Source organism: Oryx dammah, unplaced genomic scaffold (assembly GCF_014754425.2).
Source record: "Oryx dammah isolate SB20612 unplaced genomic scaffold, SCBI_Odam_1.1 HiC_scaffold_12, whole genome shotgun sequence".
Classification (NCBI taxonomy): domain Eukaryota; kingdom Metazoa; phylum Chordata; class Mammalia; order Artiodactyla; family Bovidae; genus Oryx; species Oryx dammah.
Window position 1 is genome coordinate 69361683 of NW_024070196.1, and position 27817 is coordinate 69389499.

The window sequence follows — 27817 nt, forward strand, 5'->3', positions numbered from 1 at the left end:
CCCCCCAGGTGGAGGTGCAGATCCAGCAGCTGGCCGACGAGCTGCAGGCCCGGCGCCAGCCCGTCCACACCTGCATCGCTCGGGTCCAGGCCCTGCGGCAGGCTCTGTGCTAGTCACCACGTCCAGGAGCAGAATGCAGAGCAGCAATGTTTTTTAGTTTATTTCAAAATGTTGCAATTAAATGAATCACTGTTCAGAAGTCTCCCACTTTTCATACAAAAATACTGTGCTACTGATACAGTTGAAAAAGTTCAAATGGCTTCTCCTGCAGGAGAAATTCACAGCATCCCCAGGAAACATGAAACTTGGCCCTCCCCCCGCCCCCCTCAGTGGCTCCCTCAGGACCTCGTACCTGTTAGTATCTGTTACTTGGGGACAGGTTTTCTAGGCACTGACAGCCCCCTCCGTCACACACCAAAGACATCAACAAGGCTCCTTTGTTTCCAGTGTAAGCCCCTGATCAACAGCAGCAACTTCTGTGTATTTACACAGGCCTGGATGTAGGGAGGGGACATGAGCTCGCCCCTGGTCCCAGCTGGGCCACCACTGCAGGGGGGTCGATGTGGGTCCTACCAGCTCCGGAAGGTCACTCGCCAGGGTCTGCAAAGCACTGAGCCACCAGAGGCCACCCTTGGAAGCTGCTGGCAGAGTCTTGGCAGGTGACGTGTTCAGTCTCAAGTGCAAAGAGAGAAAGCAGCCTTTCCCAACAAGCAAGGTGGAGCAAACTCGGGGACAGAAAGCAGCTGCAGTACCGGCCCCAGTGTGGGGCCCACAGTCAGTGCCAGGAGGCACCTCACCCTGTGCAGGGGAAGCAGAGGCGGAGGCCAGAAAGCAGTGACAGGACGAGCAGCAAGAAGGTACCTTAACTACCGCTTATCTCAGAACGGAAATCGGGACCAACCGAACGCTCGGCTGGGAGGTAAAAGAGCCAGTTTTTACGAGACGTTAAAAAGTCTCCAAGAGGGACTCCATCACCCTGGCCCACACTTTCTCTTCAGGTCGGGGGGGTGGGGTGACAGCGGTGTAGGGCATAATGGGCTCTGACGACCTTGTCTGCACCCCGGAAGCAGGGACGGAAGTCACCCAGGTCCTGCCTGGTCAGACCCTGTGGTCCCCTCCCTAGACAGCCTCAGAGGTCCCCTTGAAAAGACCCTCAGCAGCCGCAGCCATGCAGGAGGCTCAGAGGGAGCCCAGAGCCTCCCCAAATCGGATCTTCTGTCCTGCCTGCAGCCTGAAGTTGAAGTCCTTGGGGGCCTCGAAGATGAGCACAATGGTGGAGCCTAGGTTGAACTCGCCCAGGTGCTCGCCCTTGCGCATGGGGATGCCCTCCTTGTTGGCGTGCGTCACGAAGCTGAAGTCGTTGAAGGAGCCTTTGCTGTACCGGGGGCTGTTTGTGTGCAGGTCCTGGGAGGCGGAGACAGAGCATGTGGGCTGTGGACACAGCCTGTCCCTCACCCTGCTTGGGAAGGGAAGTGGGGACAGCAGCTGGGCCACGGGCCAGGGCTGAGCTGGAGCCCGATCTGCTGTGACCTGGGGCCGGAGGGAATGGAGGAGCCGGACCTGCCTGTTCACCTGTGCCCGTCACACACTTGCCCTCCAGCAGCACCCTGACCCAGGCTCCCCTTGGGTTTCCAGCAGAAGCAAGTGCCAAGCAGGGAGGTTAATTCCCTCCCCCCTGCAGCCACCTCTAGACTGGGGTGGGGGACCTGCCTTCCTAGAAATCGCAGCCCCAGCAGCTCTGGCTGCACGGGAGATGGTGCAGGGAGCCCACAATGGCCCAGCCCTTGGAGCCCACAATGGCCCAGCCCTTGGGCTCTAGCGGGACCTGCTTACCCGGTCGAAGTAGATGCGGATGGAGCCCACATTGGTGGCCCCCACAGCCGTCAGCGAGAAGAAGCCGTGTTTCCAGTCCCCCGTCAGGACCACCCGCTCATTGTGGCAGAAGAGCTCCTTGATCCAGCGGGCCATGCCAGGGTTCACGGACATCAGGGAGCCTGTGGGACAGACACTGGTACTCCCCGCCTGGCCTGTCATTCCAGACGCAGAGCAGGCTGGACCCCAACCTGCACCCCCACATGCAGCTTTGCCCCCAACTCTGGAGCCCACGGCCTCTGGCAGGAAGAAGCTGAGGCGCTCATCCGAGGCGCCCAGGGGCAGCCGGGCCCGGCCTACCTGGGAAGTGGCGCCTGTGGGCGACGGTCCAGTCAGTGGGGGAATGGAAGCAGTGGTAGTCCCCGGGGGCCAGGTAGATGACGCAGTGGTAGAGCTCGTTCCCTTCACGCGTGACCAGCTGGCTCCTGAAGGAGCTGTGGGGCACGGCTGTGGGCAGACGCGGGCCAGCTGCTCAGAACCCTCTGTGCCGCCCGGACGCCAGCTCCAGGGAGGCCTGAGTTGCGGGCAGAGGGCCTCCTGTCCACAGGCCTCCCTCCCTCCCCACCCCTCCACCTGCTGGCACCCAGCACCACAGGCCAGGACCCACCTGGGGGGAAGGGCAGGTCCTCTGCGGGCGTGCGGGGGCCCAGGAATGACTCCAGCGAGTAGGTGACCCCCTTCACCTGCTCCACCTCACAGTTCTTCACCTGTCCGAAGTTGAGGATCTTCCCGTCTGAGGGGCTGATCTGGAAGGGTCAGGAGAGGCTCACTGCAGGGGAGGGTGTGGAGGACAGGGCCAGGCCCCCCTGGGGGTCCAGCCTGGAAGCAGTGCCCAAAGGCACCGAGGCGGGAGGCGGGCCGGGCCTTACCACACTGTGCAGGCCACACACGGGCCGGGCCTGCGGCTTCAGCTTGCGCCGGAAGAACTCGCTAAGGTTGCGGTAGTGGCGCAGGTCCTCCACAGCGGCCTCCTTCATATTCACCCCGAAAGTCCAGATGTACAGGCTGTAGACGGGCCTGCGCAGCCAGTGCGGCAGCTCCACTTGGTTGAGGCGGCCCCAGGCCCGGGACAGCAAGCGTGTTGGCACCGACTTGTACAAAGCCACCTGCAGGTCCCGAGGGCAGATGAGTGTGCCACGCCGTGCACGCAGCCCCAGGACCCCCGCACAGGGACCAGCTCTGAGGCCCGAGCAGCTGGGACCCTCGAGGGCTTTGTGACATGGTGGTCTCACCAGGAACCAGACTGAGCTTCCAAGTCTACACACACAGTGCTGGCGGGGCCTCCGCAGTGACTCACAGAGCTCAGGGATCAGCCGTTTTCCTGCAGCGTTCCCACCGGGTCTCGTGGATGGGGACAGGCATACAAGGGTTGGGTGTGGTCAACCAGAGGTTGCAGTGGGCAGTGCTGCGGGCGTCCCAGACCAGCACAGGAGCAATCGGCTCTCGGTGGTCAGGCACGTCCACACCCTGAAGTGCACGTGCTCAGCCTGCCCTGAGCACAGGGGCTTTCAGGCAGAAGTGCCGGCACTGACACCTCTACTGCAAGGGCCTCACAGTCCACACAGCCGTCCCTGCCCGAAGCTCCTGCAGAGAGGGGGCTGCACCTCAGTCAGACCCTCCAGCCCAAGCTCTTAAATCTGAGGTGCTGTTGTGGGACCTGCTTTAACTGGTGGCTGCTGCTTGCTGAACGGTGCCAAGACACCAAGTCCCCAAGGTGCAAAAGCAGTTCCACTCCCAACTTTAAACACCTCTAAAGAGGCACTGAGTTAGCTCTCAGCACTCCCAGCTGATACCTATGTAGGGGGTGGCCCAGGGCTGCCCTGTGACCCTAGGCCTAATGCGCAGTGCCCCATAGGTACCCTCAGCTTCCAAGCCTGGCGACACCCACCGGGCTGCCCAAGGCCCTCAGGTAGCCCTGCTGGGGGCTCCTGGGTCCTCAAAGGCATCCCTACCCAGAGAGGCCACACAGGCTCTTGCGTGTATGAACTGCCCTCTGGCGTCCAGGAATTTGATTCTTCTCAAAATCACCTCTAAGCTCTTTTCTGTCTGAACACAGGAGATGAAACACACCCTTTTCTGAATACCCAATGTGGGTTCTTTCCAGAAACAGAGCACTTACATGGCAGGAATGCAGGCAGAGAGAGCAGGGCGTGGATGACGGGCCTTTCCCGTCACCTGTCCGCAGCCCACATGGCCACCGACCAGCCCAGCCCCTCCACCAACTCGCCTTCCAACAGCATCTGTTGAAGGGCTCAGGCCCCGCAGCACCACCTCTGCCCGGATAACTGGGCACCCCCCTCCGGCCTGCTGCGGGGAGGCAGGGCCGGCAGCCCCCGCACACTTACCCTGCTCACAGGCCTCCATCCCACCCGGCTGAGGGGCCTGAGGGCGCCGAGGGGCAGGAGGTAGTAGAGGGCCGCCAGGGGCCAGGAGCGCAGCTTCAGGGCGGGTTTGGACATGCAGCTCAGCTGTCCCAGCCTCCGCCTCAGGGCCAGCTGAGGAAAGTGCAACCTGCAGGGCACAGGTCCGCGCACGGCCGAGGTCAGCAGAGGACCAGGGGCCCCACCCCGCCCTCGGCAAGCTCGCCTGCCTCTCCACGGAGCCGGTGACACAGGCCCGACCCCCTCACACCAACCGCACTCAGTCGGGGGCTGGGCTGCCTCTGCCGGTGCTCACCTCCCAGTCTCTACCTGTGTGTCAGCTGAGACGGCTCAGAATAGCTTCGCAGCCTGGCATGGGCCCTGTCTCGGACCTTGGGGCCGAGCACCAAGGAGGCAGCGTAGGCAAAGCCCGCTGGGCGGTCCCCACCTGCCTGAGGCCGGCTCTGTTCATATGGGCTTCAAGGAGAGCTAGGCTGAGCCCCCAAGCCTCTGGCAGCACAGGATCTGGGTAAATCTCTCCATGGACCAGGCCTCTTATTTCCTCACCTGATAAGGGATCGGGCCTGGTAAGATCACACATACACACGCAGGTGCAGAAGCACGCAGGTGCACACACAGACACACACACACGGCTACTGCTCCACCCACCCTGTCACCTCAGGTTCTCTGCAACAATCCAGAGGGTGGTGGCGCTGAGCTCCCCGCCAACCCTCAGGCCTGCTGGGGCCACACACACCTGACCCAGGCCCCTCCTTCCAGTAAAGGTAGGTGGGCCTTTCCCTGACCACACCAGCCCCAACTCAGTACAGTCAGCCCGGTCTCTGGCTCCCCTGAAGCTGAGCGTTTGCTAAGTTCTTCCTGAGTCATGACACCGAGGCCCAGGTCGCCGTGCCACAGACCCAGGAGCTAGATGCTTTCAAGGCCCCAGTGGGCTTTAGGAGACCACTTTACCACCCACTCGGACCTTCGTCAAAAACACTACACTCAACAGGAGCAGGAGGCTCCATCTGCGCCTGAGCGCGCTCAGAGCAGCTCGGTCCTCTGCCCCCAGCTGCTCAACAAACCAAGGAACAAAGGCAGCACAGCTGATAACGAAAAGCAGAGAAGACGGAGAGCTGAGCCGAGGGCCAGGCCCTGCAGCTCAGCGGTGGCCCTGGAAGTGCTGCCTCTGCACTGCTCACCAGACCCTCCGCGATCATTCCCATCCCTTTAAAAAGGTCCACGAAATGGGTAGGGGCCAGGCCAAGCCGGACACATCACTCCTCTACCCCAGGTTCCTCCCGCCCACCCTGCTCTCTGCAGAAGCGCGGGGACCAATCCCAGAGAAGCTGCACCCAAGCGGGGCGGGGGCGCGGCGTGGACACTGGACCAGCAGCCCGCGGGCCCCCACCGATACCTGAAGCGGGCTCTCCGACTCGGCCCCCCCCCCCGGGGCGGGCCCCTCTAGCCGCGGGAGCTGGGCCCCTAGCCCCCTGCCGCCGCCACCACTCCACCGCGGAGCCGCTGGACGTGAACTCTGACCTTCCGGAGGTCGGCGCGGGGTGCGGCGGGGTTAGGACGCGGCCGTGGGCATCTCACCATCTCGCCGCGCGGAGCTCGGGTCCTCGCCGCGCCTCTGACTGACACATGGTGGGCGGCGCAAGAAGGCGGGGCCGGCGCGCGCCTTTGTCTCGCCTCCTTCCTCCCTTCCCCCCGGGGCTGCGCTGTCGCCGCTCCTCGGCCCGAGGTGGCGGCTGGGGGACCGCTCCCCGGCTCGGTCCGGTCCGAAGGCTCGGGGGCGCAGGTGAGACGTCGGGGCTGCTGCAGAGACAGGCGCGGGTCACGGACCTGCTCGGCCCGCTGTGTCCCTGGCCACCTGCCCACTCCCGGCAGGGAGGGCCCTCGGCGCCGCCGGGCCCAGGCAGGAATCCGAGCCCCGCGCTCCGGGCAGGCACCCAGGCCGGCCCTGCCGCCCCTCCCTCGCCGGGACCTGACCCACTTTCCCTTTCAGGTGACAAAGCAGCATCCGAGGGGTGAGGGCGCGGCGCTGGGACCCGGCGGCTGGCCTGCTCTGGCTCTCAGAAGAGGGGCAGCCCGGCGCCCTCGGGGAAACTCGCCGCCCCGCCTCCCCTCTCTCCGGGGGAAGCGGCACTGTGGGCCGAGGGCGCCCGGCTAGCAGCTAACGGGCAGGGCGGGCAACATTCGGCAGCCCCGAGTCCCGTCTGCCCAGCACACTGCCGACCCGCGAGCCTGGCGGCATCTTCTCAGAAAGACCCACAGGGGCCTAGGGCTGCTCCCGCCCGGCTACCGAGCAGGGGCAGAGCAAGAGGCCCCAACTCGGCTGGACGGCTGCCGCCCTGGGCAAACCCACCTCGCTCGAGGAGGATGGGCAACTGCCGGCTCCCTGGTGTACGCGGCCACGGGGCTGGACCAGGCCGACTAAGGTTTGGATGTTCAACTGGATTTCCGCCCCATCTCAAACCAGGACGCCCATCTCCCCAGGCCACCCTTCTGAGCGGCCAGAGGGTGCCCACCCAGATTTCCTCTGCCCAAGGGCCAGGCCCAAGCGGACGTCCTGCCCACCTACGAGCAAGCCCGCCCCACCTGAGGCCCCAAACTTGCCTGCTGGCTCCCAAGAGAAGCAGGCCCAGTGGGGAGACCGGCAGTTGGGCTTGAGCATGGAGCTAGGCTTCAGGACCAGGTTGACCACTCGTGCCCCACCCCCCTCTAGAAAACGTCATGGTGGGGGCTGGTGAAGTCTTGTGGGCCTGGAGAGAAGCTAGGCCTCCTTGGGGCAGGCTTCCTCACTGTCCTCCTGGCAGGACCGCGACCGATTCCGCATGTTGTCAGGCACATTCAGGGGCCCACAAACCAGCCCAGCTCACTCCAAAACGTCAGGCCCTCAAAGCAGATCCCTGCATGTGCCTTTGCGTTGCATGCTCTCCCAGAGCCTCCAGTCCAGGGGCTCGGGGGGGCGGGGGGGACCAGCCCAAGGAGCTGCTATCCTGGAGTCACTCCGGAACTTGCCCTGAGGAGCCCGAAGTCTGCATGCCTCAGTCCTGTCTCGGCCACTCCTCTGCCGCCTTCTCTAAAACGGGACACTGAGACCAGGGTCAGATTTCTTCTAAATCCCCATCGGTGCACCCCCCAAAGCCCCCAGGAAGCAGACATGACTTCAGCTGTCCTCCAAGAAATGGGCCAGCACCCTCAAGCACCACCCAGCTCAGCGCTGCACAATGGCGGGAATGAGTCCCTAGCGGTCACCCCTAACTCAGGGCATTCCCATTTCAGAGCCCCACGAGCCCTCTGTGCCTACAGTGGCCTTTGGGGCCAAGCCAGAGCCTTCTCTCCCTCTCTGGCTCCCTGAGTGCAACCTGGGGCACTCAGGCCTGCGTGAGGACTCTGCAAGGAGGGCACCCTGAAGCAGAGGAGGATAGACACCTTCCCTCCCTCCCTAGAATCCCAAGGACACTCTGTGGGAGGCGATGGGGCTGGGACCAGTAGGACTTCAAAGTCACCGGGCAGCCTACGAGCCAGCCGTGCGGAACATGAGGACAGAGTGGCTCTGGGGGGACGGGGGCTGTCTGGTGGCTATGACCCTGGATGCCCCCGCCACCCTCACCCTGCGAGCTGGGAAAGGCAAGTCGCAGGTGCTGTCTGGGTTTCAGTCCCCTCATCTGAAAGGGGAAGGACCGTTCCTCCTGGTCACCTGTCTGGAGGCTCAGAAACCCCACGCCTCCATTCCCCCCAAAACCTTAGCGCAGTCTCATCCCGCAGCCCTGGCTCCTGACCACCACCCCCTCCCTTTCAGACCCACGCTCTGGGAGGACAGAAGGAAAGGGCAGAGGAGGCAGTTCGGACAGAGGAGCCCCAACCCCAGGGCAGCAATGATGTGAGCAGGAAGGGCGGGCTCAAGAAGTCCAAGTTGGAGGAGAGCTCTTCTGGGGTTCACACCCTAGCAGGGCTGCAGCGTCCCCGCCCACCCCTCACATCCTGCACAAGTCAGCCGGACCGACGGTGTTCCCTGTGGAAAGCTCACTGGGTGCCAGACAGCCAGCCTGAAGCCTCGGCAGGTAACCCCCAGTGCCCCCAAACCACGTGTCCCTGGCCTGACTTGCGGTGCACACGCCTGCTCTGTAGGGTAGTCACAGGGCAGCTGTGTCCAGGTGGGGCCACCAACCATTCCTCCGCGAGTACCAGGGCTAGAAGGTGACAAAATGTCAGAAGTAGGGAACCAAGAAAATGGATTCTGCCTGTGAAAGGGGTAAGCCATCTTGGGGAAGCCTCTGGTGAAAGAAGAGGAAGCAAAAAGAAAAGTCCAGGTGCGCCTCTTTCAAGGGAGGTGCAGGGAGGCGGCAGGAGTCGTTCTTGGCTCCCCTCAAGGAGCCTTCTCCAGGACAGTCCTTGGCACCAGCGGGGAGTGGGGCTCCGGGAAGGGCGGGTTCACCCACTCCGGCCCGTGGTCCCGCTTCCCTCCCCACAACTGCCAGCCCCCGGCAGCACTGAGGAAACTGGGCGCAGGGAAGACCCCGAGCAGCCCGGGTTTCCCTTTTCTGGGCTGTGGGGCGAAGAGATGCTACAAGACGCGGAGGAAGTGAGCTCATCCGCCGCCCCGTGACCCACCGTGTGGGGCCAGGGAAGCCACAGCCCGGTGAGGACCGGAGAAGGGAGCGGGGTGCTCCCCAGATCCCCGGCGGGAAGGGGCGACCACAGCCCAGGAGGCGAGGCCCCCCGCGCTGGGCGAGGCCTTCGGCCGCGCGCGCTCACTCACCCGCAGGTGGTCGGCTCCGCTCGCGTCCGCGCCGCCCGCGCGACTGAACTGCCGGGAGGCGCCGCTCCACGGAAGCAGGGGGCGGGCAGCGGGGCCGGGCTGGAGCCACTCAGGCCGCCGGGGCGGGGCGGGGGCCGGACGCCAGGCGCGGGGCGCCCGCGCGGCAGGGGCCGCGGAGCGGCAGGAGGAGGGGTCCGCCGCCGGGCCTCCTCACAGGGCGGGCCTCACCCTGCGGCCACCTTTTCCAGCCAGCCCTCGGAGCTGACAGGAGGCGGTGAAGCCCTTGCTCCTTCTCACACCCAACCCTGAGGACAAAGGCTGCTTCCCGCCCCAAGCCCTCTTCTCCAGGCAGATACACCCTGACCCAGAAACCCCCAGGGCAGAGCAGCGCAGGAGGCCAGCGGGCAAGGTCCGCCCCGCCCTGGCGCAGGCTTCCTCGCAGGGCTCGAGACCTGTGCGGTGATTCTCCTCCTATCCTCCTGGCCCACTGGACGGTGGGGGCCCAGCCTGCAGGCTTCAGCACCCTACCCCTCATGCCCACCAAAAACACTCGGTCAACATGGGATGGAACGAGCCAGTTTTCAGGGGCGCACCACCACCCCTACTCAGTCACAGAAAGCACGCAGGACCACCCCAGCATCTTCTGACCATGGGGAATTCACTCTCCAGAGCAACATTTAGAAGAAGAGCCTCTTCCTCTTCAGGAAGCCTTAGGGCTTGTGAGGAGATGGGCAGGGGAGCCAAGGCCGCCTGGAAGAAGGCGCAGCGGGACGCACAGCCCACACACCGCCCGCAACTCGAGCCACCAAACCCAGGGCTCCGCAACAAACCACAGCCCGGGGCATCTCAGTGGGGAGGAGGGGGCGGGGGGGGGGGGGAGGCTCCCCCCTCAGGGGCTGCACCCAGCACGACAGGGCGCCAGCAGGAACTGGGGGGCAGGGGAGCGCACCGGCATTCTCAGTGAGGCTCCAGGCCCCTTCTGAGCTTAGAGCTCCAACCAAACACCACTCACGATGGCATGACGAGGAGTTAAAGCACAGAAGATGCTGATACACAACCCTAACAAGAAAACTACAGATCCGGAAACCCGGGGAGACCATCCCGGCTTCCCCACGGCCTGCAGTGCACCCAGACCTGAAGGGGGGGTGACAAACGTGGCCCAAGAGCCCAGCGTTCCATCCCCCGAGCGTCCCGCAGCACTGCTGCTCCCCGCCGTCAAAGGGCCAGCTGGGCTGCTCCACGTGGACGTGCGCTCCTCTGGGATCATTCGAAACTCTCAGGCTGGTCGGTGCTTAGCAAACGCAAAAACCAGCCCTGAGACCGGCGCTCCCGCCTTCTAACCTGCCCTCCACCATGTGTACCTCAGGAGGGAAATGCCTTCTGGACCATATTCCAGACAAAACTCAACATGGTTTCTGGGACTAACAAAACCCCTTGGCAGGTGCACTCTTCCCCGAATGCGGCCCCTTCTGGCCAGCCACACTTGGGCCTTCATGGCCACCTTGCTTGGACGCCCCTGGGCGGGAGTGCCACCTAGTGCCACCGCAAAGTTCTGCAGGCCCCCAGCCACTGGGCCAGAGCGCCAAGGACGGCGCCCGGCCCCTCCCCATGCCCTGAACACCGTGCCCTGCTGAGCCAGGGGGCCAGGGAGTGGCAAGTGTCCTCACTGCCTGGGGCGAGTGGAGGCCCCTGAGGAAGAACAGTGATGGCCAGCGTGCCAAGGCTGCCACAGGGAGCTAGCGGCAGGTCATCAGCCTGGCAGGAGCCTGGCAGGAGCCAGGACAAGCACGGAGCACCCTCGGGTGACTTCTTGATCCAAGGGCTTCTCACAGCCCTGCCGAATTCTCCCGTGGGGCTCTCCGATGTTTCCTAGCAGTCCCACCAGCCCGATGACTTCTCTGCTGCCCAGAGAGCAAACAGGCTGCAGAGGATAAGGCAGCCCAGCAGAAAGCTCCCTCCTGCCCAGAGCCCAGCCTCATCCATTCCCTGCCCCCTCAGGGCTCCAGGCACAGGTGCCCCCCAGGCTAGGGGAGAGGAAAGGCTGGAGGTCTGCTTCCCACCAACTGGACTGTCTGCCCATCTTAACATCCAGAGTTGTCTTACCACCACCTGTGAGGTAAGAAGCAGAATAGCAGGTACTGAATACCCACCCCCTGCCAGTATGGGACCAGGTATTTATACCTGTGTCATTCTTATTTAAAAGCAGCCTGTTCACAGAGAGGAACAATAAAGCTGTAACAATTACCGGAAGTTTAAAAACATGTAAAACAAGCTCCACACTGTCCAGGCTCATGGAGGGAAGGAGATGCCAAGTGCAGGCGGTGGGTGGGGGACCACAGGCTGATCCGGCTTTCTTTCTTTTCACAGCCGGAATGCCGCACCTTCCTTTTAAAAACACCAAACTGAGCCGGAAACAAGGAATTGGTGTTAACACAGGGACTGCTCCCTGAGCACTCTGAGGCTAAGCTGAGACGACAACAAACTGCATCCTATGCTCCGATGTGGACTGAAGTGTGGAGGGATGGAGTTTCATTCCACAACGTCTGCAGTGCTCTTTCCGTGGCTTTGAGGGGAGTCCACAGATGCACTCAGAAACGAAGCAGATACGCTGAAACATTCACGCCCATCAATCCAGTGGTCTTCTCTCCACTTTTCTGCCTTATTCAAATGCTCACAATAAAAATACTGGAAGACACTGTTTAAGCCACAGAAAAACTAAATTCTACTACTGGGGAGGAAAGCCCCGGAGCAGGCTGGCACACGGTGCCTCTCCCGAGAACCCCTCTCTGTCCACACGGCAGCTCCTCGCCTGGTGGGAGAGGCAGCCGCCCACCACCACCCTGCACCTCGGCCCCATCTCCACGGAGTCAGCTCCTTGGTGCAGGAGGAGGACGTGTGCCAGCTTCTGCCCCAAAGGCCAGCCTTTCCACCCCGCCCACATGCCCACATCTGTCCTCAGGCCTGGTCAGAAAGGGACACCTCAGAAGTGCCAGAACCTGGGGGTGCAGAGGCTTTGCCCCCAGATGCCCCCCTGCGTGGGGCAGGAGCCCCTGGGGTGGGCACGCCTACGTGCTCCCACCACACACCTGCCACCCGGCCACCTGCTGGAGCACCTTTCAGCCTCTCAGTAAGAAGTACTTACGAAGGCCTGTTTCCCCGTTTGTACTTACGGAGACACGAGCGGGGCGTATGTGAAATTACAGCCGCCACACAGACGGCGCGACACTCTGGGCACAGGGAGGGCCTTCCAGCCCGGGGCAGAGCTGTCCCCTCAAAGCCACCTCTCAGCAGAGGCCCAGGGCGACCGCCCTCCCCCCGGAGGCCAAACACCAGGCCCAAGCAGCCCAAAATGATCAGGCTCTTTGACCCTGAACCCAAAGCTTTCCCAGGAAGGACATCATGAGCTCCTGAAAAGACACTTGGGGAAGAGTCCTCGCCTCGCCCAGCCACAGCTCTGGCTCTGAGGGCAGGTGTCCTGATCCGACCTCAGACTGAAATGTTAAGCTGACGAGTACACTGAGCAAATACAGGCAGAGAATAAACACGTGAGAAATGCTGATGGGGACTCACACTCCGAGAAAAGCCGACCACAGAGAGTAAGACAGCGCAAGTCTGGAGGCTCTTCACTCCCTCCCCTCCACCTGCTCAAGTCAGAGCTCGCCGGGCGTTTTCCACTCCCATCCCACATCCAACCCAGCGGTGCGTCCCGTGCACTCTCCCCTCAAACATACCCAGACTCGAATGTGCCGTCCACACGGTACAGTGGGCTGGCGCGCCTGACAGGGACACGGGGACACGCAGGGGCGGGGGGAGGGGAAACTCACGCACGAAATGAGCCCCAGGGATGCACTGCACGACGGGAAATACAGTCAGCAGTTTATACGAACTGTAAGTGGAGCATGACCTTAAAACTTGTGAATCACTGGACTGTACACCTGTAACCTACGTTCTACATTAATTACACTTCAATAAAAACAGCATCAAGTGCCTTTCCCCTCCTCACTGCTCCCACTCTGATCTGCTGGGATCCTGTCAGAGCCTCCCAACAGGTCCCCTAACCTGTCCCCATGGCAGCCAGGACAGTCGGATCAGAACCCATATCACTCAGGGCGCACTCAAAAGACAGCCAGAGCTGGCGCCCTGGGTCCTCCCGCCCTCCGGGCCTCCAGCCACAGGGGTTCTTGTTCCCCATCAACAGCGACAAGTGTGCTCTGTCCCATCTGCCGCTCTGTCCAATCTGCCCGGACGGCTCTCCCCGCCCCTCAGATGCCCCGGGAGCCCACACGGCTCTGAGTGGACCCGCCTTCCTTCCTTCCCTGGTACTGCCCAGCCCAAGACACTGTGCCCTGTACCCGTCTGTGCTTCCTCCGCGGCGTTTCAACCCTCCCTGCTTCTTGTCTGTCTTAGCCCCTAATAAAGGCAGCTCTCTGAGGATGGGAACTCCAGTTCTCCTCACTAGCGAATCCCCTGGAGCTCAACAAGGCCTGGCACGTGAAGAAGCGCAAAGATTTGTGGTATGGAGTAAACATGAGAGGAATAATGTCTGTGACAACGGTTTCACTAACACCCACTGTGGTTCACGTACAACGATCCTATGCCTAATGGACAATGCCCATTACAGATGGCTACAAGAGGTTTAGATGCCCAACACACAGCACAGACTGCAGGCGCCCAGACCCTTTCAGACAGCAACTCCACACCCAGCATGCAGCCCAAGGGAAGGCCTATGTGCAAAGATTTGCTCAGCATTAATCACCGGTAAAAACCACCAGTGCCCAGAATCCACCACAGCAACAGAGTCACTTACAGTTCATACTTACATGGAGTCTGCAAAATCATCCTACTAGGTTGGTGCAAATGTAATTTCAGTTTTTGCATTGTTGAAATTTGCTGTGTGACACTGGAATACATTCTTAAATGAGGTTGTGTTATACAACATCTTAACGTACATTTCTCGCTATATGTTTTTTGTGCTAATGACTTAATACTTGCCGTTTAGTTTACATTTATTTTGGACTATGGAAATGATGTTAGACAAAACGCAAAATTCGAGTGATTTTCTTATTTGAGTTCAAAATGGATCTTAAAGCAGTGGATAACACTCGCAACAAAATGCATTTGGCCCAGAAACTGCTAGCAAACATACAGTGCAGTGGTGATTCAAAAAGTTTTGCAATGGAGACAACAGCCTTGAAGATCAGGACTGTAACTGCCAGACACTGGAAGTTGACAGTGACCAAATGAGAGGATCATTGAGGCTGATCCCCTTATAACTACACAAGAAGCTGCCGAAGAACTCAGCGTTGACCATTCGACAGTCGTTCGACATTTCAAGCAAATCGGAAAGGTGAGAAAGCTGGATAAGTGGGTGCCTCATGAGCAGACCGAAAATTTTAAAAATTATTTTGAAGTGTCATCTTCTTTTATTCTAAGCAACAACAACAAACCATTTCTCGATAGGATTGTGACATGCAACGAAAAGTGGATTTTATACGACAACCAGTGATAACCAGCTCAGTGGTTGGACCAGGAAGCTCCAAGGCACCTTCCAAAGCCAACCCTACACCAGAGAGGTCACGGTCACAATTTGGCGGTCTGCTGCCCATCTGATCGACTACAGCTTTCTGAATCTCAGTGAAACCATTATATCCGAGAAATATGCTCAGCAAATCAATGAGATGCACCAAAAACTGCAACGCCTGCAGCTGGCACTGGTCAACAGAAATGGCCCAGCTCTTCTCCATGGCAACGCCTGACCACGTTCACACGACCAATGTTTCAAAAGTTGAATGAATTTGGCTAAAGTTTTGCCTCATCTGCAATATTCACTGACCTCTTAAACATTCACTGACCTCTCACCAAACACTACTTCTTCAATCATCTCAACAACTTTTTGCAAGGAAACCGTTTCCATGACCAGGAGGCAGAAAATGCTTTCCAAGAATTTATCAAATCCTGAAGGACAGATTTTTACACTACAGGAATAAATCAATTTATTTCTCATTGGCAAAGTTGTGTTGATTGTAATGGTTCCTATTTTGATTAATTAAGATGTGTTTGAATCTAATTATAATGATTTAAAATTCATGATCTGAAACCGCAATTACTTTTGCACCAACCTAAAGATATGAAATAGGAGCAGCTGCCCCTGGACGGCACAGGCATGAACCGCACAGGCCCACTTATAAGCAGTGTTCTCAACAGAAACGCACTACAGAACTACACAAATGGAGGGTACGGACGGAGCCATGCACCCCAGGGGTGGCCTGTAAAGGTACATGCACGTTTCTTACTGCTGCAGGGACGGAGGCTGGTGCCTCCAATCTCTACATTGTTTAAGGGTCAACTGTATATCCATTTAAAAACAGAGATAGACGGGAAGTGAATACCTGAAAACTAAAGCCCACGATTATGCAACAAGTCATCTAGTGAGAAGGAGGCGGAATCAAGAGTGTCCGCCCCGTTTTCCAACATTCTGTCAAAGCATTACCATCATCTCTGTCATTTACGAGAGAATAAGACTGATTCACAGAAGGGGGCCGACACCGCTCAATGGGGAAAGGACAGCCTTTTTTCAACCAACAGTGAATGGTCACCCACGTGAATGAAGTCAGACACTTACCTTATACGACATAAAAAACAACTCCAAATGGATCAGAGACCTAAACATCAGACCTAAAACCGTAAAACTCTTAGAGGAGAGACTTCCCTTGTGGTCCAACGGTTAAGACTCCACGCTCCCTCCCAATGCAGGGGGCTGGGGTTCAATGACACATGCGATGGGGCAACTCAGCCCGTGCACGCCCAGAGCCGGTGCTCCTCCACAAGAGAGACTGAGTGCACTCACCGCAATGGAGAGCCCGCACAGCCAACAGCAAATTTACAGAGGAAGAGAGAGCGAGCAGGACTGACTTCAGCCCAGCTCTTCCAGCACTAAGCCCAGCTCCTCCAGAGCTCGTGCTGCACCGGGCCGCTCTGCCCCCATGTCCCGTCACTGTCCAGAGCCCAGAGCTTATGAGCTAATTCAACCCTGTCCACTTTACAGACAATTGTCTTTCAGGTACTGACTCACAGATGGCAGGAATTCCAGTTACACAAACAATGGATGCTAAAAAAAACCACTGACGTTGGTCTTTTGAGAATGAGGAAGCAGATTTCCTCCACACGCAGATTCTCTTGGGATTCCTTGGAAATGAGTGGGGATTTCCTAAAAGCAGGTCACAGGGTGGGTCAGCCTGACAGATGCTCAGGGTCAGAGGGAAGAAAGCATGGGTCTAACACGCCGGTGGGGTCATGGGTCACAGTCTCACAAGTACTTCACTAGCTGGAAGGAGAAGGCTATGTTTACACGGGAAACCACCAGCGACAGGTGTGCAGCGCTCAGCACGCACAGACAGCATGACTCACACGCTGCGCAATGGCTCCTCAGCAATCGGAGTCTGGAGTGTGTGACCCCGAAACAGACAACCAGGAAAGCGGTCGAGTGCACACAGCCAGCAAGGCGCACAGCCAGAGCCAGCCTTCAGGACTGGGACCCTGGCTGCAGGGGCAGCTGGGCTGGATCAACGATACGGGGAGGCTCACAGGGAAACCCACACGCATCATCCTAAATACCATCAAGTCTCTGCGCTCACAGGTCAGGGTCTACTGACAGTGCAGGCATTTCATTTGTTAAATTAAGGGTGAAGAGAAAGTAATTTTTAAACTCACACCTTTATACTCAATTTCAGCGTTGACTGAACGTCCACTAGGAGTCAGGAATGACGCTGTGCCGCGGGAAGCCCAGGCGCGTCCCTTGAGCCGCCGTCACTATGTGACTCCCAACCGCACCCCCACTTCCCGGCCCAAGAGCATTTTGAGCAGTGATGGTAAAGAGACTGGACAGTTGCAGTCTGGTTCCTGGTGAGAACGTATCCACATCACACAAGTCCAACCCTTCCGGCCCGCCCTCAGACTGAGGAAGCATGGCGGCCAGGACGCCAGCCCCAGGGGAAGGCATGAGCTCCCAAGATTTCAAGAGGCCTTCGGGAGACCAGGGGTGTGTCTGAAGACAGAGGGAAGCCTGACACAACTTCCACATCGCCCCAAACCCATTGGAGACATGAGCTCCAAGAAAGCACATTCCACTTTCTCAGACGGCTTAACTTTGGGGTGATTTACAGAGGGACAGAAACTGTGCTCCGGGAGGATGCAAGGCGGCTCCCCCGGTTCCTACCTCCCAGTGACCAGCAAGCTTGGGCGGGACGTCCAAGCCCAGCTTCTCCAGCTCTCGCTCCCGGTACTTCTCATACTGCCGGTACCCTGCATACCCACCACCCGTGGCGACCAGAATGGGCAGGGGGCGCAGCAGGGACAAGGTGCGGGCAGGGGCCGTGTGGACTTTCCTGGCATCTGTAAAAAAAACAGGAAAACGTTGAGCCAGGAGAAGGGACAGCGTTGAGTCATGCAAACACAGCACAACAGGAAGGCTGGAACGAGCCCTCAGCAAAGCTGATGGGACCCCAGAGATCTGCCAAGCAGGAGCAGCCCTGAGTCACTGTGGAGACGCTGCTAGCTCCAGAGTGTACCTAGTCAGGGACTCAAGCATCCTCCCCGTGAAACAACGATGTACCTCGACTGCCGCCACAGCTACCAGGTTTAAGATGAAAACATCAAATGCAAAGAGATCAAAAAGTATCCCAGGTTGCCCTACTGGCTACCCACAGGGCCAGACGGGGACAGGCTCTCTGATCTCACTTTTATGACCCAGACCCAGTTCTGACTGGACACCAGTATTCTCTCAAAGGCAAAATCTCATAAGCTGTTACAATTCAACAATGAAAGACAAACAGCCCAATTAAAAAACATACTAAGGGCTTTCTTCATGGCTCAGTGGTGAAGAATCTGCTTGCCAATGCAGGAGACACAGGTTCTATCCCTGGTCTGGGAAGATCCCACATGCCGGGGAGCAACTAAGCATGTCCGTCACAACTGTTGAGCCTCTGCTCTAGAGCCTGAGAACCGAAACTGAAGCCTGCCAGCCCAGAGCCCGTGCTCCACGACGGCAGAAGCCACCGCAGTGAGAGGCCCATGCTCATCACAGCCAGAGCAAAGCCCATGCAGCCACAGAGACCTGGCACAGCCACAAATGAGTAAGACAACAAATAAGATAAAAACACACTAAGGATATGAACAGATGTTTCTCCAGCAGGAATGGCCAGTAAGTGTATGTAAAGATGCTCAACAAGCGTTATGGGTTGAATCATGTCCCCCCAGACCAGGTGGCTCCATGGTACAGAATCCACCTGCCGGCGTAGGAGCCACAGGAGACTTGAGTTCAATGCCTGGGTCGGGAAGATCCCCTGAAGAAGGAAGTGGCGGCCCACTGGAGTGTTCTTGCCTGGAAGCCCCATGGACAGAGGAGCCTGTGGGCTACAGTTCAGGGCCCACAAAGCCGGAGACGACTTGGTGACGCACACACACAAAATTCATATGCTGAGGCCCCAACCCCACACCTCCATCACCCTTCTCGGATAGGAGGTCTCTACAGAGGGAATCAGGTTAAAAGAAGGTCCCCACAGTGGGCTCTAATAATATGACTCGTCCGCTTACAGAAAGAGAAAATCTGGAGACAGACACACATACGGGGAGAAGGCCATCTGCAGACAAGGGCAGCGAGGTGAAGGCAGCAAGTGAAGACTGCGGCACAGTGAGAAGAGGGGGTTGGATTTTTTTTTTTTTCTTTTTTTCTGGCCATGCCGAGAGGTTCGTGGGGTTTTAGTTCCCAGACAAGGGATTGAACCTGGGCCCTTAGCAGTGACAGCTTCAAGTCCTAACCACTGGACCGCCAGGGAATTCCCTGCTGTTTCTTTTTTAATGAGCAAGTATGGATGTCATTAATCTCTTCCATCTTCTGATTATTCCTAAAGAACCCTTACTACTTAACAACTAAATAGTCTACCTCTGACCAGAAAAACTTGTCAGAAAGCAAGAAACATTTTTTTCCCTCTTTCTGGATTATCTGGTGAGGAGAGACCTGCTGTACACAGCCTCGCGGCACTAAGCCAGCGCCCCAGGCTGGCGGGTCACACCCTCCTCGGTGCTTTGGCTACACCAGTCCTTGCTTCAATTACAGGCCTCTTTCTCTACAGGCTTTCTTTACTCCTCTAACAGGAAGCAGGAAGCAGGAAGCAGGGGTGCGTTTCACTCCTGACTGCCTCCCGGCCGTGTTTGTCGCTTTATAAAAGCACAGTTTTTCTGCAGATCTGCGACATTCTGACTTCATTTCTGAGGCTCCCCTCCATCCTTGAGTTGAGTCTTACATGTTCCCACAGGCAAGTCCTACTTAAGTAACACCCAGATGTGCCCCTATTTAACTACCTTAATAATAAGCCTTTTGTTTTTATTGTCATTAATCATCTCATTTTATTCCCAAGGTATGATTACTCAGCAGTCAAAAACAGCTTTTGGTACAGCAGAATAAAAAGGGTATCTAGATAATAAAAACAACACACATTTTTGTAAAGATTCAAACAACTGCTTAAAAGATCCAAAAAATTCATAACCCAGTGCTGAGGTGGGTGTGGGGAACTGATGTGCTCATGAGCCTTTTCTGCTCAGGAGGGAGACTGGGACAACCCTCTCTGAAGAGCAATTTGGTCTAAATACCAAGTTATAAAACACACAAACCTTCTCAGTCAGCAATTCTAAGTCACCAAACTTATTCTGAGGATGCATAAAGATATGTTACTACAGAACTGTCTATAATAGAAAAAGAGTTCAGTTCAGTCACTCAGTCATGTCTGACTCTTTGCGACCCCACGGACGGCAGCACGCCAGGCCTCCCTGTCCATCACCAACTCCCGGAGCTTACTCAAACTCATGTCCATCGAGTCGGTGATGCCATCCAGCCATCTCATCCTCTATCGCCCCCTTCCCCTCCCACCTTCAGTCTTTCCCAGCATCAAGGTCTTTTCCAATGAGTCAGTTCTTCACATCAGGTGGCCAAAGTATTGGAGTTTCAGCTTCAACATCAGTCCTTCCAGTGAATATTCAGGATTGATCTCCTTTAGGATCGACTAGTTTGATCTCCTTGCAGTCGGAGGGACTCTCAAGAGTCTTCTCCAACATCACAGTTCAAAAGACTAGGAGCAACTAAAATGTACAACACCCAATGGTACATTCAAGCAACGGACCACCACATATTCACCCAGTAAAAATAATCGGATAACAGCAGCTAAAGCTTCAGTGGTACCTATGTGGCAGGGACTCTAAGCACTTCACAGGCACAATTCCATCTGATTCTAATGACAGCCCTGTGAAATAGGTGCTGTGTCTGTGTGAGTTTGCTGATGAGCACACTGAAGCAGAGGCCAGCACTGTCTCTACCTGCTGCTGGTGCCTGTGCTTAGCCGCTCAGCCGTGTCTGCCTCTGCAACCCCACAGGCTGCAGCCGCCAGGCTCCTCTGTCCATGGGATCCTCCAGGCAAGAATACTGGAGTGAGTTGCCACTTCCTTCTCCAGAGGATCTTCCCCACCCAGGGATCTAACTCACATCTCTTAAGCCTCCTGCATTGGTAGGCAGATTCTCTACCACTGTGTCACCCGGGAAGTCCAATCTTTTGTAAGTAGTAAACTGCTACTTACTTGTGGAAAAGGTTCTGAGAGGTGGCTTCCTCGAAAACTGAAGGAAGTGGCTCAAGGCAACATCGTCACAGTGAGAACGCCTATAATCAAGCAAAGAGGAATCATTAAACATTTTTTTAATTAAAAAAAATTAGAGGATCAACTGCCAAAATTTGAATACAATCTATAGAGTCAATAATACTATTGCATCCATTTAATCTACCAGTTTTGACCACTGTACAGTACTGTCGTTGTGTAAGAAAATATCCTTATAGGAAAAGGGCTCAAAAATTTAAACATAAAGGGGCACCAAGTGTTTCAGCAGAAAATATATACATATAGACACTCACAAAAAGAGAAAAAGGAAGAGAACGGAGAATGATAAAGCAGATATAGCTGACATATGGGGAATCAGAGCACAGGGTATTTGGAAATTCTCTGTACTATTTTCATAACTTTTCTGAAGTCTAAAACTTTTTCACAAAAGAATTACTCTTAAGACCATAATAAGCAGTAAAGCTGCACTTACACAAAAAGCATATGTTTCTTCACCACAGAAGAACAGCTGTATACAGCCTTGTGGCCTCAAACTCCTATTAATTAAAGAACCTAATAAAGTGGCTGAAATTTTAATTTTTTTTCTTTTTGGGCTGTGCCACGAAGCCTGCAGGACTGAACTTGTGCCCCCAGCAGTGGAAGCACAGAGTTCTAACCATGGGACCACCAGAGAATACCCTGAATTTTTAAACTTTAAATGTTTACCCTGGGGAAAGAATGACGCAAACAAATCAGGCTGAGCTACTCTAATCTACTTTGAGTCTGGAAGGCTCAACTTGTTTGGAATTTTAAAATTATTATTTGTGGCTACTTTGCCACAAAAGCTACTTTCACAGGGTAAAAGGGTTTTCAAGCATTCAGAAAAAAAAAATTGACCATTTTCATGGCTTCAAGCTGTAAGGAAATGATATTTTATTCCTTGTCTCTCTTCATTTCCTCTTTACCTAGGGAAATAGGACACATCCCCAGTGTAGTAAGTGACTGTGCGAGCAAGGAAAGCATTGATGAATTTTTAGTAAACAACCGGCTCTCTCCTTAATCAAAGAGCAAACACCCCACCTTCAATTCAGATAGCACTTCAGTTCCCCCAAATACTGACCTGAAATCTAAAGTAAAGAAACTATGTCCTTGTTAGTAAGGGTTTCTTTTTTTCCTTCAGAGTCTTTTATGAAAATAGAAATTTACCCTATTATAAATGTCTAAACTGCTATTTTTGTGGAAAATAGAACAGCATTTATGACTTTCATACAGGAATATTTACATTCATGGATTCTTAGTAGTTATGTCTTACATAAATATCCTGTGAACATGATCAGATTTAAACACCTTCATTTACTCCTGTGAAATTTCCTTGACTTAATAACACTCTCACAGCATGGTGCTAACAGGGTGACTCTGATTCTCCTACAGGCGAGCAAGATCTGCAGGCAGAATAAGTCTGGGACCTTGACCGTCACCACCCCCTCAGAGGCCAGATGGACGGACAGCTCCTAGCACAAAGGAGGGTGTGTTGCAGTAGGCGAGTGTTCTTTCAGAGTGCACAATGCTCATCTCTTGGCCTGGACACTCCCACTGCAAAGGCGAGCGCCTAGAGCTCTGCTTTCCGGGGGAATTAGAGCCACAGTGTAAATCTGGCTGAAGGCTGCATTGTTGCGCTGCGCACACTGCTGCATTGTGCGTCCAGAACCGCTGCCGAGCCCCAGCTCAGAGCATGCTGCAGGCTGCTGAATAAGGCCTTTCCTTCCCGCCCCCCTGGCGGCGGGGGCCGCGCTGCCTAGGGGAGGTGCAAGTGGGAGATCAGGGCTTACCCCCTGTAACCCACTGCACAGCACCCAGGCAGCTGGTGTGCAGTCAGATCTTCCCAAGAACAAAGTCAAGGTCTCGCCATCCACTGCTGCAGCCCTAGCTCCTGGAACAAGTGCCTGGCAAATAGCTCGATGCATCAGCTTGTCTTTCATCTCTGGATCGTTCTTGTTCTCGTATCAACACCACACTTTTTCTGATCTTACAACACTGCCCACGCCACTGCGGGCGTGCAGAAAGAGCAACGTTCACTGCTTCACTTCCTCGCCTTCCCGTCTCTCCAGGCCTTTGTTCCCACCACACTGCCTCCTGCCGAGGTCACCTCTTCCACGCTGCCAACCCCTACTCACATTTCTTGGACCTCGCGTTATTTGACCTCTCAGCAGCATCTGTCATAGGTGATCCCCTCCTTTTTTTCCCCTCCAACTGAGGTATAACTGAAATGTAACATTATATTAGTTTCAGGTGTAGGATATTATTCCCTATTTGTATATATTGTGGAAGGATCCCCACAAGAAAACTAGGTAAACATCCCTCACTATACATATTTGCAGATCTTTCTTGTGATGAGAAATACTCTTAGCAACTTTCAAATACACAAGACAGTACTAGTAACTATCGGGCCCACACTGTACAGTGCATGCCTGGGACTTAGGTGTTTTTTAACTGGGAGTTTGTCTCTTTCAACGCCTTCATTCACACCTTGCCCTTCTTGAAACACACATAGCCTTTGGAACCCTGATTTTTCTGTCTGTCCGGTCTCCCTAACTTCAAACAGCTGCCATGCCCGAGGCTCAGACACCTGCTTTGTCTAGGCTTTGCCCTAGAGATGTTCACCCAGTCTGGTTTTAAACAGCCAGATGCAGAGGACACTCCTCACTGCTACTTCAGAGACCTCCAGACCATACTTCAACCTGGCTACCCAACATCCTCACTTTGAATCACCTCAAACTGAGTTTGTCCAAAACAGATTCCCAACCCTCCCCTACTCCCCTTCAACAGCTCCATCCCCCAGAGCTGTCCATCTGTGGCAGAGATTAGCCAGCCGGTTGTTAAATCCACTTCCTCTACGCAACAGATGAGATTTCCTAGAAGTGAGTTCTAACCACTGTGAGAACCATCCAGACTCCCCAGGTCCCCTCCCGGCCTGTTAGATGGAGGCGAACATGCAGATCCTGGGCAGCCATGTGTTAGGACGGCAAGAGACAAATCACACTGCTCTCCCGATGAGAAGCGGCCTGGACTTACATGATAGAGGCAAAAATTTCATTGTGTTAAGTCACCAAGATGTTAGCATTTACCTGTTACTGTAGCAATGCTGCTATAACACATACACCACCCCAGACAAAAGGCACCACACTCCCCCAGTGCACAGGCTGAAACCCCAGGACTCCTTTGCAAGTCCTTTCTTTCTCACTGTCCACATTCAATCCACTGACAAGGCACAAAGCCCCCACTTTCAAAATACACCCTTACCTGCCTACTTCTCTTCTCCAGCCTGAGCCACTGGGTCTGCTGCTGAAGAGCTGCACTAGCGTAGTCTCCCTGCTTGGCCTCCGTGTCCCACTTATCACAGAACATCCGGACTGACCTTTTCATAACAGACCCTTATTACATAAGTGGCCCTCTGAACCCCAGACCTCCTGCTACTTCCCCTCTCCTCACACATCCACCCCCACCCCTTGCACACCCAAGCCTCTGCAATGCTGTCTCCGCTGGGCACACCCCTCCAGCTGGTTCAGTCCCTCCTCACTCAATTCTCTGCTCAAATGCTTCCTCCTGACCACAAGCCCAACAGTTCTCTCTCGGGAGCGCTAACTCCTTAACTTCCTTTCTTTTTCTTCTCACTACCTGAAATGAACTGATTTTATACATATTCACGTTATTTCTGTCTGTACTTGTCGACGAATACAGGGGTTTGTCTGTCTTCCCCCTGGACCTCAATCTCAACAGCAAGATTAAGCTTCAGAGAAATGAACAGCTAGGTTCAGTCACATGTAATTTCTGTACGGTGAACCCACGTGTACCTCCTGCAAGCAGGTAATTAAAGCCCACGATTAAGCACTTAAGTCTGACTCTGGGGCTCAGATCTCCATTCCACCACTTGTTAACTAATTCTAAGCCTCAGTTTCTCCACCTCTAAAAACAGGACCTACCTCATTAGGAGTAAATGAGACAATCACATAAAACCTTAATCCCAGGCCCTGGTACCGAGCTACAGATTACTCTTATCAAAAGTAACGCAAGTGATGTTCAGCTGGCACACTGGGGTGGCCACATCAACTGTGACCCCTGTTCACCCTAACTGGTCTGTGTCCACACTCATAGTTTTAAACTATGTTTATGATTTATTTATTACTTTTGGCTGTGCTGGGTCTTTGCTGCTGCAAAGCTTCTCAAACTGTGGGGAGTGCGAGCTACTTTCTCGTTGTGGTGCTTGAGCTTCCAATTGCAGTGGCTTCTCTTGTTGCAGAGTACAGGCTCTAAGACTCAGCAGTTTCGGCTCCCCGGGCTCCAGAGCACAAGCTCAACGGTTACCGCATGTGAGCTTAATTGCTCCACGGCATGTGGGATCTTCCCAGAACAGGGATCAAACCCATGTCTCCTGCATTGGCAGGCAGATTCTTTACCACTGAGGCACCAGGGAAGCCCAGTTTTAAAATATTTTTAACATCACCTCTAGTAGTAACTACCAGGTAGTTACTACCTCTGGTAGTAACACTAACTATAGTCCTTATGTCCCTCCTGCTTTTTAGAGCTGTGAAAAGTTCTCCTGAAAATGAACTGGCAGGTTTCTTAAGGCCTATTCCATGTTCTGTCTCATATTATTTAGCCGTGTTCCCTCTCTCTTCTACTAAACTGTAAAGTTCTTTCAACGCAAGGCCTGTATCTTTTAATTCCTCTCTTTTCTCCTGCCCTCCCCCCTCCCCCAATCCCTGGCACTGTAGCTGACAGTGGCAGGAATATCATAAATACTCCTGAAGGAAGGTCTGACACAACCACGCACCACCTGGGTACTATGTTCATATGTGCCTGAACCAAAGAATCGTCCAGAGCACCCATAAAAAACACAGTTGCCAGGGCCCCAGCCTACACCTACTGAGCCTGAATTTGGCAGCATTGTGGGGATATACCTGGAAATCTCTTTTACTAATAAACACCCACTCCATTCTTTTATCAAATTTAGGAAACATGGCCCTAAATTATCACTTATAATTACTTTCTCTATTCTCTCACCTGTCATATATCACTCAGTTACTGGAAAACTCTGCAGTATGAGGCTTTCAAATATATGTCTCACAAACAGACACTGCTTTACTTAAAAATCATGGAAATGTTATCTTTTGGGGGGTTTTTGCATCTCAATATAGTTTCCATCCGGATATGTAACAGCTTTGAAAACTAAATTACGGAACCCAAATCCTCACCCCTCCTACCCAGTGGACCTAAATCCAGCTGTATCTACCTACACTGGTACTAAAGTTTCAACTTTTTTCCCTTTTTAAATGATAGTGGGTGAAGTCATCTTCCTCATCATCGTTAAAAAAAAAAAACCATGAGGGTCATTTTTCCAGTCTTTCCAACTTATGGCACATTTCACTACTGACTCATAAACAGCACACCTGCTAACAACATTAAAACAACAGAGACCCTCTTGTTCAAATCCTGACAGTTACCACCACACTGTGGAGCCCTCTCCTGAGGAGTTGCACCATTTCTGAGTAGTTAAGAATAGGAGAGTGAAGCTTTCCTGTCCAGGGCAATGACATTTTCTGTTCCCTCTCAGCCTGAAACCAGTGTCTCTACTTCCCAAAATTATAGCGCAAGCTCTGATCCATGCTGACAAAATGAAGCCAGTCCGAAACAGAAAAGTTGTGGGTCTCACAAATCTTAGCTCTTCGAAATGACAGCGAGCGACAGAGTCTGAGTTACAGCAACCAACATTTTAATCCATTTTCCGAGAGTCCAAATGCTCTCATGCTGGTTCTTACATAAGCTTTTTCGAATAACGAATGTCCTCACGGTGGGCAGCCTGAAGGAAAGGTCCCTGCGTGAGACAGAGAGGTACCTGGGAAGGAGTCTCAGCTCTGCTGCTACCTGGCTGGGTGGAACTGAGCAAGTCCCTCCGTCTATCAGGGCCTCGACTTGGCCAAAAAGAAAGGGTTGGATTTATGACCCCTCTAACAATCTAAGAGTTGACAGTCACCAGGGTAACCGAGACCCTGTTTCCATCATGGACTATTTTGAGATTACGGAATCCTACCCTCTCACTTCAGAGTCCAAGAATCCACAATGAAAGCCGCCCAACTCCCACTCCAGTGCTCTTCCCGCATCTCGGCGCCCCTCCCAGCAATACGACTCCCAGAAAAAAGCGTCCAGCCCTGCCTCGGCTCTAGGGGCGGACACGCAGCCCATTTCACCTGGTTTAGGGGGTGCTTTTTGTTTATATTTTTGTTTGTTGTCCCTTGTGGAGTGGAAAGGACAAAGAGAGAGGTTCAGGCCGACTCGGACCGTCCTAGGCGGAGGCAGTCGCACCTGCGCCCGGGCTCGAGGCGAAGGTGAGTGGCTCCGTCTCCACTCGAGCACTCCTCAGGGCGAGCCCGCGACAGAGAAACGACTCCTCTCTCTAGACCCCGGTTTGGCTCGGGCCGTCCCTCGCCCCGAGGCAGGATCCCCAAACAGTTGTACCTGCTCCGCCACGCGACCCCGGGCAGCCACCTCAGACATCCCTGCCCCACGGACGCCGCCATCTTGTCTCCTCCTTCTCGGCGGGACACGCCCCCTTTTACATGCGGGTCGCACTCATGTGACGTAACAAGTCTCGAACTCTCGGGCCCAATGAAGAACGCAGAGTGGATGGGGGGCGAGGCTATGTGTCTAAGCTCCTTTGCCAGCCCCTTTAGGCACTCGCAGAGCTGGGTCGGATAGGTGAGCAAGGTGGCCGCGCCTACTGTGCTAAACCTGGACCTGGGCGCCGGGTTGCCAGTTCGCCTTCCTCCCTCCGACGTGCGTTTCCCCATGTGCCCGGAAAATCTGACTCACCCAAGGTCTGAGAATGGATCAGATGAGCTAAATCGCTCATTTCGGGTGGGGAATCTGACAGCGTCCACAGCTCAGCTGCCGTTGAGTAAGCGCTTCTTACGTGCCAAGCTCTGTGCTAGTGACTTAGCGTGCACGGTGTCTCATTCTTCACCTCTCATCGCTGTACTATCAGGGAGTCCAGAGACCAGAGGTCTTGGATCACCTAGAAATGCAATTAGTCGTCGCACGAGGTAACTGATGTGACAGCGAGTGCTCCTGCAGTTTCTTGACCTTCAGGTTTAAGTGAAAATAGACTTAATAGTATCTG

General features: G+C 55.1%; 2 protein-coding genes across 8 annotated transcripts in view; one reads left to right on the top strand and one right to left on the bottom strand.

Annotated features, from left to right (window-relative positions):
• Positions 1-196, top strand: part of SFI1 (SFI1 centrin binding protein) — a 93048-nt gene extending 92852 nt beyond the window's left edge. For all 4 annotated transcript variants that reach the window (XM_040251072.1, XM_040251071.1, XM_040251073.1 and 1 more), the window contains one exon: positions 9-196. In XM_040251072.1, the coding sequence (XP_040107006.1) occupies positions 9-113 (105 nt within the window). In that variant the 3' untranslated portion in view covers positions 114-196. The remainder of the gene's footprint in view (positions 1-8) is intronic.
• Positions 137-27404, bottom strand: PISD (phosphatidylserine decarboxylase). Of its 4 annotated transcripts, XM_040251127.1 has the most exons (9): positions 27157-27240; positions 20629-20708; positions 17219-17394; positions 4218-4383; positions 2742-2978; positions 2480-2618; positions 2173-2319; positions 1834-1994; positions 137-1404 (listed from the first exon to the last, which is right to left on the bottom strand). In XM_040251127.1, exons 3-9 carry the CDS (start codon positions 17392-17394, stop codon positions 1180-1182), a joined length of 1251 nt encoding a protein of 416 aa, XP_040107061.1. In that variant the 5' UTR covers positions 20629-20708; positions 27157-27240; the 3' UTR covers positions 137-1179. The 4 variants fall into 4 exon arrangements, with proteins under 4 accessions (XP_040107061.1, XP_040107062.1, XP_040107064.1 ...); XM_040251128.1 differs by lacking the exon at positions 4218-4383 and having other exon boundaries at positions 27157-27404; XM_040251130.1 differs by lacking the exons at positions 17219-17394; positions 27157-27240 and having other exon boundaries at positions 20629-20707.
• Between the last annotated feature and the right edge of the window lie 413 nt (positions 27405-27817).

Bases quoted from the DNA above. Each gene is read 5' to 3' on its own strand.
- PISD (XM_040251127.1), bottom strand. From the start codon at position 17,394: ATGCCAGGAAAGTCCACACGGCCCCTGCCCGCACCTTGTCCCTGCTGC. The intron at 2,979-4,217 runs GTAAGTGTGCGG...CGGGACCTGCAG, and splicing joins GATGGAGGCCTGTGAGCAGG to GTGGCTTTGTACAAGTCGGT. The intron at 1,995-2,172 runs GTAGGCCGGGCC...TCTGTCCCACAG, and splicing joins CCACAGGCGCCACTTCCCAG to GCTCCCTGATGTCCGTGAAC.